The sequence below is a fragment of the Tamandua tetradactyla genome, chromosome 4 (assembly GCF_023851605.1).
Source record: "Tamandua tetradactyla isolate mTamTet1 chromosome 4, mTamTet1.pri, whole genome shotgun sequence".
In the NCBI taxonomy this organism is placed as follows: domain Eukaryota; kingdom Metazoa; phylum Chordata; class Mammalia; order Pilosa; family Myrmecophagidae; genus Tamandua; species Tamandua tetradactyla.
The window spans coordinates 73794552-73807603 of record NC_135330.1 but is presented as its reverse complement, the minus strand read 5'-3'; the positions used below and the strand labels follow the sequence as shown (position 1 = coordinate 73807603).

At 46.6% G+C, this 13052-nt stretch overlaps 1 protein-coding gene across 2 annotated transcripts in view; it reads right to left on the bottom strand.

Moving 5' to 3' along the window:
• SMYD2 (SET and MYND domain containing 2) overlaps positions 1–13052 on the bottom strand; it is a 52850-nt gene that overhangs the window by 3221 nt on the left and 36577 nt on the right. For both annotated transcript variants that reach the window (XM_077157802.1, XM_077157803.1), the window contains exons 6-10: positions 8967–9034; positions 6270–6372; positions 3611–3721; positions 2797–2917; positions 1606–1780 (exon numbers count right to left, since the gene is read on the bottom strand). In XM_077157802.1, coding sequence (XP_077013917.1) covers positions 1606–1780; positions 2797–2917; positions 3611–3721; positions 6270–6372; positions 8967–9034 — 578 coding nt within the window. The remainder of the gene's footprint in view (positions 1–1605; positions 1781–2796; positions 2918–3610; positions 3722–6269; positions 6373–8966; positions 9035–13052) is intronic.

Sequence of the window (13052 nt, the reverse complement as noted above, 5' to 3'; positions counted from 1 at the left end):
ACATTAAAAACATCTGTAGAAACAACAACATTCAACCCCAGTCCAGATCTTTGGATGTTGGGGGCACCCAAAGCAAGGCACTAGGCGCTGGACCAATGTTGTGTAGAGTAAATGTCCCTCTCCTGCGGACAGCAATTAGACCTCTCACCTCACATGAGAAAGTAGCTACACACACACACACACACACACACACACACACACACACACACCAGTGTGTCTCAAGGCCCCAGCTTTCTGTCACAATTCATAGGACCACCTTGGCTCAGCAAAACTGTGAGCTCTCTGCAGTCAGGAGAACACCTATTTCTTCTAGAAACTCTTTCTCCATTGCCCAGTAGAGGCTCTGTACACAGTAGGTGCTCTGTCCCCGATTTTAACTGAAGGCTGACAGGTCCCCTGTCTAGGAAGGAGACAGCCCTCTAGGAGCAGAGCCCCGGAGGCAGCCTGCGGGCCGGCGTGCATGGGTGCAGGGGTATTTATTCATTGGCCAGTTTGCTCCGCCCTGACTCTCCTGAAAGTCTGTCTGCTGTCCTGGGCAGAGGCCGCCACGCTGCTCGGAGGTCACCCCAGGACCAGGGCCCCCAGAGCAGACCCAAGCAGACCTCTGGACAGCACCAGCACACAGGGCCCTGCCTGGAGACCAAGCCAAAGGCTGCAGTGCTTCCAGTCCCATTCGCGCTCTCTGCCTACAGACCTCACAGGGCGAGGCGTGCCTGAGACCAGACGACCTCCTCAGCCACCCTAGGAGGAAAGGAAGGATTTGGGATGACCCCTCCGTTAGCAAATTCTGTTTCCGAGAGCAGATTTGGAGAGCTGGCTTCCCCTTGGGCCCAGCTCCCCCTGCTGGACAACAAGGCAGCGTGGGGGTAAGTGGAGGGCAGAACTGGCAGGAGAAACTCAGACCAGAAGCGAACTTTGCCGTCCTCAATCTTAGAACTTGAAGGGGGTACGGAGGGAATCTTAAATTCCTGAGGAACACCTGGGGGCTTCTTGACCCTATAGATTTCCAGGTCTCAGGTCCAGAGTATCTGATCCACCTGGTTCTGGGCAAACCCTGTCCATGCATTTAACAGGCACACCAGCGACCCCTGGCATCCCGGGCTGGGGTGACCAGTCAATCTAAGGACTTCCTTCTCTCACCCACTTGAAGGTTTAATAACTCTCCAGTTCAGGAAACATCTCTGTGCCTATTATCATTATTAATACAAAATAAAACCCTAGTTGTTTTATTCCAATCTGAAGGGAAACATTAAGTAATCACACCCCACCTCCTGGTCCCAGGGTTTCCCAACTTGCAAACTGGGGCTGCAACTTGAAAAAGCCAAATCGTGATGATGGAAAAGAAGGGTTTTCAAAGACCGCCATGTACGGATTAACAGGTGCCATTTAACTCAGGAGGGTGCATAGGAAAAGAAACAAAACGGGTGGCCTTTGACTACCGGCCTGAGTCAACTACCATGGACACGGCCCCTGGAAGTGCAGAGGGCAAGAAAGCTGTCCCAGGCCAGCCCCAGCCCCCGGCAGGCGGAGGACCAACCGGCAGGGCCCCCTCTCCCAACACATTCCAATCCATCTGATGGCGATCAGAAGAGCCACCGCAATCACCTGTAGGGCTTAATGATTTTCTGTCCGTAGTGCAGAGCTCCTTCCCAGTCCTGCATGTACAAGCAGACGCCCATGGCCTGGTACATCATATGCAACATGTACACGTTACTGTCCTCAAACATGGAGCCCATCTTCTCCTGGCTGAGCTCGCAAATCTCCAGCAGCTCACTCGGGGGTATGCTGGTGTCAAGGAAAGGACCGGCCGGCGGGCACTCGCGTGGAGGCTTCCCCAGGCGGGAGGGGGCGGCAGGCATTTCGTGCCCACAACTCCCCACCTGCACACGGTCCCTCTCGCCCCGGAGAAAATGACATAAAGCAAGCCAAAGTAGTAGAAGTCGCATTTTTTCCTTGAAGAAACGAACTTCAGAAAAATGTAAGACCTCAAATATGAAGCAAAACTAAAGAATTTTCGCCACAGGAACACACCCTCAGTGGAGATGCAAAGAATGCTGATTAGAATCACAAATCCTCAAATTATCTAATTGAATTCAAGCCCTCACCCAAGGCAGGAATCGCTGGGCACTTTAGAGGGAGCATTTTTAAGGAAGAAGCCGCCACCATGAGAAAGCTCTTTCTTTTGCTGAGAGACAACGTGCCTCTCTCTCCAATTTCCTTTCACTGCTTTTATCTCTGACCTCTCGAATACAAGTCCAAACCCCTTTTCAACATTACAGAGCCAAAAAAAGGCTCTATAATGTAGTGGTTAAGGTTGTGGATTTTGGTAGGAAAACTGGGGCAAAATCATGATATCGCCAAGGGGTGGGCAATTACCTATTATCTCATCTGCTACATAAAGATGTAGTATCCCACCCCATAGCATCCTTGGGAGAACTTGCTGAGACAATGTACTAAAGCCACTTGGCACCCTACCTTGCCCAACATAAATATCCAATAAATCGCGGCCTTCAAGGAATTGGTTCTATTCAAACTTGCAGAATGAAACCCTTCTACTGCACCAAACTGGTCAGATAAGGAGAAAGCAGATAGAAGAACAATTTTATAAAACTTTGCATATGATTGACACCATTTAACGGGTGGTCAATACACTTTTACACAATTACCAGGAGACGTTCTTCCTGTAAAATTCAGAGTCTTGAACTCATCCTTCTCCTCTCCTCTCCCCTCTTCCCGCCTCCCTGTCCCTTTTGTCAGTGAGAGCTGGTAAACTGTCCCGACACTTGGAAAGGATATATTTGTAGTGCTTTGCCCTCCGGAACTCCTCGATGACATTGCGTGCATATCTGACCATGTCACGGATGGCTTCTGCCTTTGGGGGACTGTGGAGCTTCCGGATTTCCACCTTGGCTTTATCCTGAGAGAAATGTCCACAAGTGCAAGGCGTTACCTCCCAGAGAAAGTCTGATGATGGCGAAACCTCTCAAAAAACAAATACTCCCGTGGAGAGGCAGAGGCATTCTAAGTTTGCAAAAGAACGAGACGAGATCAAGCAATGGAGCTAAAGGAAAGCCAATACCCCTTTACCTTGCTCCAAAAACAAACAACAGAAATACTAATTTTCTAGATAATCCTTTTCTGGGCAGGATACCTCAAACGTGTTTACTGTGAGCAGTTGTGTGTGTGCGTGTGTGCACACATCAAGGAATCATCAAGAAGAGAATAAAGAGGGGTGGAATTGATAAAACAAGAATTTGAGCAATGCTAGGGAAAATGCCAGATATTCTGATGAAGAGCTTGGAAAGCCTGAAAATGACTCTCATGTGCTTTTTCCCTCCCCGCTCTTTTTTTTTTTTTTCAAGAAATGGTAATTTGGCAGGTCCTTCTCCTATTTTGCACAGTGTAATGGAAATGTTTCCATCTGCTACCGGGAGCAGGTTTGAACAGAGACCTGGTCTAACTGGATTCCTGCTAGCCACCTTTGTGAGGTGAGTTTAACGGCTCAAAATATCTCAGGAGGTGATACCCCAAGTGACACTGGGGAATTCTTTCTGCAGAGAGGTCCTGAGGTGCAGGCAGTCGGCACCTCGGATGGATAGACAGAACTCACCTTGTCTCTGGTGGTACACTCCCGGCACTCGCAGGTGAAGAAGTACGAATCTCTCAGCCGGTCATTCCTATCTTCTGTTGGATACAGCAGGTCAATATAGCTGGTAAAAACCTAATGGTCCAAAAAGGTGAAGCTTCAGTCTGCTATAATAAACTCAGCCCTTGTCATTATCGTGGTGGCACAAACATTTCTGGCACCATCCTTTCAGGCCACAGTCTGTGCAAATGCTGCTCGTTTGCCATCCTGATTTCCTTAAACCGAGCAACCACCTAACGTCCCTCCTTGTGGTGGAAAGCAGAGCTCAAGGAGCCCCTAAGACAGTAAATGGAGGGTTGAAAGGATGGCTCCCGAAGAAGAGCAACCCATGGGCTGTCTCAGCAGCAGAAGCATTTCGGTCTTGTGCGTAGAAGCAGCGGGCCCACTGGGCAATGGGCAACTCATCCTTGGGATGGGACCTGGGCCCCATCTCTGTCTGGTCTTTATTTAGCCTTTTATTTCATTTTATTTTACAACCTGGGCCTGCTCAGGTGCTTTTGTAGCTGCCACTGCTGGATGAGTGCAGCGGAGAACACGAGGAAGCACATACTGACGTGTTTTCCCTTTCTCCGTTTATCAGCTGGTAATACAGCAAGAGTCTCGGTACAACGGGCTGGCTGTGAACAGGCTGCAAACAGCTCCGTGGTGCGGTAAGCTGAGCTGGGCAAGACACAGCTTCCAGAACACCAGCCTGCTGCCCAACCCAGCAGGCCACTAGCTGCCTGTCTTTCCAGCTGGGCCAGAGAACTTGGAAAAGTCTGATCTCTTACCTTTGGACTCATCGGGTTTAGTGCTCCTTGTTTTCATCTAACAGGGGTCTATAGCTAAGACTCAGAGCATATGGAAGGTATCAGCACATAAATGTCCATTAGCTATTCACCGGGACAGCACGTGCTGATCATCCCATACAATCAGGCAAATGTCTGATGAACAGATGGATTTCACAGAGCCACCAGCGTGCAGTAATCTTAGGTCTCTCAGGCAGGAGGAGAGCGCACCCGGGCTGGCTACTTGCAGGGAAAGCCAAGCTCACCCCGACCCAAAGAGCAGTAACGGGGGCCTAGAGACTCATCCTGACTCCCTGGGGAATCGGTTCCTCTCTTATTGAAGGGCAAGTAACCCCTAAGGCATTGATGTCAACTGTACTCAAAACGGTCGCTGCACACTAGATTGGCGGGAGCACAAGTGCAAACAGAAATGGGAGCGAGCCTGCCCAGCCTCACAGGGCAAGGAAGGTGCAGAATTCCCTTTGAAATGACTGCTGGACACAGCGCAGTGAGCAGGAGCGCCCAGAAGATGGCGACAAAGGCCACTCCAGCGACGGGCTCAGCCCAGCCAGCCGGGTCAGCCCAGGAGCCGCTGGCCTTCCCAGCGTGGCCCCAAGAGCACTGGTGCCTGGGAACACACTTTCAACTGGCCAGAATGGCCTGTTTCAACAAAAGGGGCGTCAGGGAGGTCTGCACGAAGGCACTCAGCAACCTGGAACACCAGGATGTCCGCTGCACAATGAACTTAGCAAATTCGGCAAAGGGTCGAAAGTTCCAACTGTTTTCTAGGTGTGTGGTCCCAGTTCGGCCTCGGACCAGTTAAGGTACCAAAACGCTTTGCATTTAGCACACTGATCATTATATTCAAAATACAAAGATCTCGACATGCACCTTAAGAGAGCACTAAAAACGAGTACACTGGAAACCAATCTACAAGGATTAACTGCATTCCCTAAAAATTCCTGACTTGCTAGGCATCTTATTATGTACCTAAGAAAAAAATGGCATACATAGAGCAATTCACCGTGCCTGCCTTTTTGAAGTGAGACATCCCATGAGGTAATTACAGAATCACTTCTAATATCACAGCAAAGAGAAGGAACCGGGAATCACCGAGCAGGCGAGGAACGCTGGCTGTCCCGGCAGAGGCAAGAGCATTTATCCAGGCCTGTGCACCCACTCTTCAGATAAGGAGGCTAAGGGGGGCCCGTCAGCCTCTCCCATCGGTACATACAACTGGCCATCTGAATTGCATCCCTAAAAAGTGAATCCTGACCCGAAATGCTGATATGTCATTTGGAACTGTAACTCTACAGCTTGTTCTCTCTTCTAGATAACACTGCTTTTGACCTTTTTTTTTAGGGGGAGGGGAGGCAACATTTCACTATTAAAAAAAAAAAAAACCATCTAGCACAGGAATAAATGGACTCTAAAGAGGTCCACCGGGCAGTCTCTTTTCTTTCTAAATCATTGTTTGAAATTTAGCTCAAGTGAATGTATTCTTTGCTGTTTCTTCTTGACCAAAGGTGGGAATGTATACTAAATGGAAGCCCTAAGGGGTGGGACTCCGAAGCCAACTGGGTCACAAATCTGATCATGAACTTCCTAGGAGAAAAGACATTTCTAAACTACGGGACCAAGAGTTTAACTGCTGGAGTGATTCATGGTCAGTATTCTCAAGTGACGCACACAGTCTTGCTCCTCTGCACAGCTTTTTTTTTTTTTTGCATGGGCAGCACTGGGAACCGAACCCAGGTCTCCAGCATGGCAGGCGAGAACTCTGCCACTGAGCCATCGTCACGCTGCCCTGCACAGCTGTCTTAGGCACACTGGCCCCACCCCCTGCAGCCACTCACCTCATCCCCGGGGCTGATTTCCTGTACTGCTCGGACTTCTGCCAGCGTGCCCTTGTAGGTCACAATCACATTGGGGCAACAACTGTGATTCATCAAGGCAACACTGTCAATGGGAAGAGAAGATTTTCTCCATGAGACAGGTAGACTGTTCCGGTGACTTTGCAACTCACTTGCTAAGGAAGAGGCACTGTCTTGTGGCAGAGCATTAGTTAACAAAATAAAACTAATAGCTGCCATATTCTAAGAGGTTCCTCTGTTGCTTTTATAATCACATCTAACATCTGAACCTTTAACAATGTTGAAAAGTGAAATCCACAATTGAAAAACAGCCCCAAACAAAAACCCACCCAAATTCTTCCCGATTAGATGCAGAATTTACAGCTAATTCCCACTCCACTCTACACTGTGAGACACAAAATGAGTTGTCATTTGCAAGCAATATATATATTTTTCCATTATTGGATTATTTCTAACCTGTTTTCTGCAGAGGCTGAGAGAGTAACACCATGGGAAATGCCAGGCTCCTAAAGTGGCAGCTTGTGATCCCCCAAGAGACCCATCTGAGTCTCTCAGCACCTCAATTTCCTCATCTGGAAAATTGGGACGTTATCACTCCCGCTGCTCACTGTCAGCTTTTCAGGAACAGCGAGAAGGACAGAGAATTCGCCTATGCGAGGTGCTTTGAGCTTTCTGATTATATCAAGGTCAAAGTTCTAAGAACAGAAATTTCTAAACTACAGGGAAAAAGTGCTTGATCTCTGAAAATGCTGCCTTTGAAATCACAATGCCGATATGATTTCAGCCCCAAAGGATTTTTTCCCCCAATTAAAACTGCCCAGAAACGGGCTCCTGCTCCTATGGGTGCCGTCACGTCCGGAGGTGGACTGGCAGTGGCAGCCAGCATTGCCTTGCTGACCCCCTGGTGGCCCAACCCCCTCTCCTGTGTGCCCCAAGAATACAAAAAAAAAAAAAAAAAAAAAAAGGCAAGGGGGTCACGATGCCCGCCTGGGAAGGAGCTGTCCCAGGTTTGGAAGGGAACTGGTGCCAAGCACGGGGGAGGAGTGGACCTCCTCTAGCCTCCAGTTGCCAGCGGTCTGAATGAAGGTGTGACTGCCCCAGACCTGGGACATCTATGTGGCAAGTTCATGGTCTCGGTCCTTGAGGAGGGACAGCTGGCCTGCACCACGGCCCAGTGACCTCCTGACAAGTGACGCAAAGGGACTCGGGCCCTGGGAAATGGAATAGATGCCCCACAAGTGTAGTTTTATTAAAGGAGAAGTCAGTGGCAGCAGCCATCCTGCCAAAGATGTAGGAAGTCTCAAGCCAGACTCATGGACGTTTTTTCTACTGAAGGCGAGCAGTGAGGCAAAGGGACCTAAAACAACTCACGTTCGAGTACCATCATTCTCTTAGCAATCCCTGAAAAGGGTGAAAACGTCACACAGCATCATTCTCTATCTTCCTTTGAGTCCTGAAGTAAGACTCAAGGGCAGAAACTTTCCAGAGTGCGTGTCCGTGCTGACGCTGTTGAAACGAGCCTTGTAGAAAGACTTCCATGCCCTTTCTCTTTTTCTCCTTTCTTTTCTCCTAAGGGCAAAAATTCCAAAAAGCCTGTCCCGAAAAGCACTTCTTTCCTCGCTCTCAGAACTTAAGCTGAAGATGACACCATTGAGGCCGTAGTTAAAATGATGAGATGTGAGGAAACTGCTCTGTTTTTCTGGTTCGAGCAAGCCTCTGACAGCTGCTCACACGACACAGCTCTGTTGTGACGCCTTCCATCCTCCCGACCCTGTCACACCTTCTATCCTTCTGACCCATATGATGCACGGAACCCGGCAGCACAAATAGATGACATCAAGAGGGGGGCTCTCCACACGAGGCAAATGCATGGGTGCTAAGGGTTTCCTACACAGGCTTCGCCCTAAAGCTCAAGGCTCCTCTAGCATGCGGAAAGCACCGCCACTATAATGGGGTTGATCTATAACATGCACTGATTCCGACAGAGGATGAGAGAAGGGCTCCTTTGCTCTATTTGCAAAGCAAGGGTCTGCTCTCAGGGGACCGAAATACTCATTCCAACAAAGTGACAATGGCAAGGTCATTCTCCAGGACCCCCTGAAGCTAGAGCTATAAAAATCTCCGTTTTCAAACTGGCTAGCTGTTCTTGAATTATCTGAGTATTCCCGAAGTAGAGACACAAATGCTAGCATTCTCTGAAATTTTCTCTAGTTCTTCCAACCTGTAAGGCTTCTGTACTGGCATTTCTCAAAACGGAGAGCTGGAGAGGGAGCTCACATATTCTCTACACAAGCCTATGGCCAACTCTTGGTTGGCAATGAATGTTTCACTTTGGGTATTAAAAACACCAAAGATTTCCAGAATCATGGACTTGCAGAAAGCAAATTTCTCAGCAGGGCATTATGTGTTCTTCTGTGCATGCTCTGCAATGCTCTTTAATAACAGCACTCTGCCTAGCAGGACTTAATAAGCAACTGCTCTCTTAACTACTACCTTTGGATCCTTAAGTGTAGGGGAAATATTTTGAAATCTGGGAGAATTAAAAAGGTGTCTCAATTCACTTGGAGTTTCACATCTGCCACATGCAGTTAGGTGGGTCATTAGAAAATCAAAAAAAAAAAAATCAATTTAGTGTTCAATTAATTAAAAAGAAAGGAAATCAAGTCAAATTTAGCCTACTCTGGGAATATCGCTGATCCCAAGTGAGAAAGTTCTTCATCTTCAATCGTGAAGCCATTACAGTTAACCTGGTGAGAAAGGGGGAGAAAGATGGAAAAAAATGAGTCAAGCTTCTCCTGGATAGAAATACTTTCTTTAATTTAGTCCTTTGACAAATTAATGGGGAAGATATTCTGGTTTGGTGGTTCTGTAACCTTTCTCTTGGACGTGGTACCCTCTGTTCAAACAAGAATTAACCATTTGTTCACACATATAAACAAATAAAAGGCAGAACTGCTAGGGCTGAAGCCATCCTACTGGCCCACCCAGGTGTGGTGGCCTGAAAATGTCACTTTGGGGGTACTTCCAAAGGCTCCGTGGACTGAAGTCTGCACATCTGTGTGGGCACCAGGACACCTGAAGTCTAATGCCAAGTAGGCCCCTGTCCTCGATTCTCCACCACGAAAAAAAGGAGCTTCATCTTGATTCCCATCTCATAAGGTGAAGTGGTAAATAGAGAGCCCATAAATATCTCATCCAACTGTTGTCCATCTCTTGAGAGACAAAGGGACCCAGAGGTCCTGAAGCTAAGGAACTGAGAGCTTGCCTTTCACTTCTCAGCCAAATCAACCACTTTATCATTCTTTAAATTGGGTCTAGAAGTAATATTTCCATATTGAAGATGAACAAGATTGAAAAGGGTTGTATAGACCTACGTGTCCCACTGACACTAGAAATATGAATGAGTTCTTGTAAGAATTACTTCAAAGATATGATTCTTGTATAAAGAGTGTTTAAGTTCAGGGTAGAGGGAGAAAACCACTGTTGCACGCTATGAGCTAAGTTCAAAAGGAAACCATCAGCACCACCACAGTCACAGCAGAGGTAAATAATGGGGGACGGACAAGAGTTAAGAGGAGGTTTAGATTTCCTGTTTGGTGAGGGTGTGTTTATAGATTTTCTGTCTCTTGAGATCAATTAAATTATCTAAAATTGAGAATGCTGATGGGCTGTGGACTTTGGGCCCTCTACATGATGCCCGATGAATGCAGGTGGCTGAAGGATGCACTGATGGAGAAGTAGATTGGCGAATGATAGTGTATACTTATGAAGGAAGGTTGTGCTGCTACAAAAAGGAATAAAGTTATGAGGCATGCAATGATGTGAATGAACAAGTGGGACATTTGGTGAGACAAAATAAGTCAGAAACAAAAAAACAACATTGGTATGGTCACCTTTAAAAAATGCTTATAAGAAAACAGGGGCCTAGATTGTAAGCTTTTAGAGCATACACATTAATTCCGGAGTGGTGATTATTATTTCTGGATTTTGAGAGGCTGTTTTATATATATAACCTGATATTTAGAGATAAGAATGAAGCCAAACAGGTTGGGGTTAAAATAATTCAGAACATAGGGGTAAGGAAGACAGTGTCTATATTTTAGAACCACACACACTCTTTTAGATCAATGGAAGAAAGATTTCTTTGATCTAGAACTGAAATTTTCTGTAGTGCATAATCTAATTCAACCTATCTGCATAGCTCATTTAAACAACTGAAACACAGGAAGCACAGAATAAGAAAGAGGTCCTTTAATCCTGTATAGATTATTGCAATGCCTGGAAACATCCTAGAGTATATTAACCAGATAATCAAAAAGTATTGGCAATGTCCCCTGAGGGAGGGGAGAAAGAATATAGAAGTATTAAACCTTACCATCAGGGAATTCCCTGATACTGTGTCAAACTTTAGGGACATCCAAATCAATAGGCCAAGCCCTCCATCATGAGTCTTACTCTTGTGAAGCTTATGTAGGTAGTGGAGAAGCTTAGCCTACCTATAGGCATGCCTAAGAGTTACTTCTGAAGGACCTCTGTTGTTGCTCAGATGTGGTCTCAGTCTCTCTAAGCCCAACTCTGCAAGTGAAATCATTGCCCTCCCCCAACGTGGGACATGACATCTAGGGGTGAAAGTCTCCCTGGTAATGTGGGAGAGGACTCCCAGGGATGAATCCAGACCTGGCACCATGGGATTAACAATTCCATCCTGACCAAAAAGGGGAAAAGAAGTGCAATTAATAAAGTATCAGTGGCAGACAGAGTTCAAATAGAGTCGAGAGGCTACCCTGGAGGTTGCTCTTACACAGGCTTCAGATAGACCTTGCTACCTATCATAACCTGCCAACCCCCAGCCAGGACCATTCCAGCCAATCCTAAAGAACACCTAGGGCAATATATAAGATTCCACAAGGGTTTCAGGCACTAGAGTAACTTGCCAGAAACCTACAACCTCCAGATGGGTCCCTGGTTCAGATAAGCCCTGAAACCTACCCCAGCCTCTCCAGAACATCAGATAGTTTCATCTCCCTACCCCATATTAATGACAGACCCTTCCAATATAAAAAATTTAGAATTGTCACAGCCCAAACAGCCCCAAAGAGAGGTATGGAAAGATCAAAGGTGATGGTAGAATTATACATAGAAGATAGGACTTAACAAATGAATATGAATGCTGAATTATTAAATTGATATCTCTTTTAGTCTCCAGTATTCTAGAGGCGCTAGAAGTAAAACCCTAAATTTGTGAAACTGTAACCCATGCCAAAGTCTGAAATATGTTCCACAACTAATTGTGGTGCTGTGCTTTGAAATTTATAGTATTTTTGTACATATGTTATTGTTCACAAAAAAGAAAGAAAAAAAGTTGACTGTGGTGATAAAAAAATATTTAAGCCCTCTAGCCTCCTATATTCTGGAGCAGCTAGAAGGAAAAATATGAGAGGATCGTATGGTAGCCCATGACAAACTCCGGGATCTGTCCTGTAACCACTTGTTGAAGAGTGCTTTGAAAACTATTGCTTTTTCATTCCTTTGCTTTGTATATGTGAGTTGGCATATAATAAAAAAAAGTTAAAAAAAAAAAAAAGTTGCTTCGAAAAACACCAAGGGCTATTCTCACCAATCTGGAAGCCCAACTTGGAGCTAGTCGGCTGAAAATGAGAAAAAACAGCTCCTCAGATCCATAATGTCCTACAAACGTACCCCTTTCACAGACACTTATCAAGCATTTTTAAGTGTCAGGCACTGGGGACAGAAAGACGAAAAGGCTAAAATCGGTGCCTGAAGAAACACAGTCTACTGGGAGACAATTCGGTGGGTGTTTCTTGCTTGTACATAAAATTGCACAGCTGGATTGGGAACTCAATTGCTTCATGTTTCAGATGATGAAACCGAGATGCAGAGAGCAGAGACTTGCCCAAGGTCCCAAAGCAAGTCCGTGGCCACTGAGACCCAAGCTGCTTTGGAGGCTGCGTCCACGGGGGCTGCGCCAGAGTGGTTTCACCCCATGGGCCGTGTCCACTCTCTTCCACACCTCATCGGTTCATTTCAGGCCCACAGGTCAGCTTTCCCAAACTAGCATCTGCTGTGCACACACTAGGGACCGGGCACTGTGCTGATACGCTGCCTATTTACCATGACAGAAACACAGCCGTGCATAATCCTTTTGGCAGATGTGGAAAGTGAGGCTCAGGGAGGCTTAATGAGCACGTGGCCTGTTCAAGGCCATAGAAGCAGTTGAGGGCAGGACAAGCACCTGGCACTGACAACAAAGCCTATTCTCCTTACACGATACCGTTTTCCTTCGAAAATTGTTCTGATCTACTAAATGTTAGCGTAACCGATTTTACTTAAAATTAATGGGCCGACGGCAAAGGTTTCGACATCCTGCCACACAGCAGAAGGGCTATGATGGGTTGGACTTGCAGTACTGACAATTCAACATAAAAAAAGAGGGAAATGGGAAGGTACTGTGGATTAGTAAAATAATTCACAGCCTTCGACATCCTGAAGCAATCTCCAGTGACCAAGTCCACCCAGCAGAGCACTTCTAAGTAGAAAACTCGGCGCATTATTCTGAGTCAACTCCACGTGCCCTGACCTATTCTGTAGTCAGGGTATTCACCTCTGACCATCACCTCTGACCATCAAGCAACAGTAGGTGAGAGTGAGTCAGGATTTTCATTCATTCCCCATTTACTGGAACATCAACCATGGGTCCTGTACCCCAGGCAGCACTGAATAATCTACACACAGTCTCAGGATGGG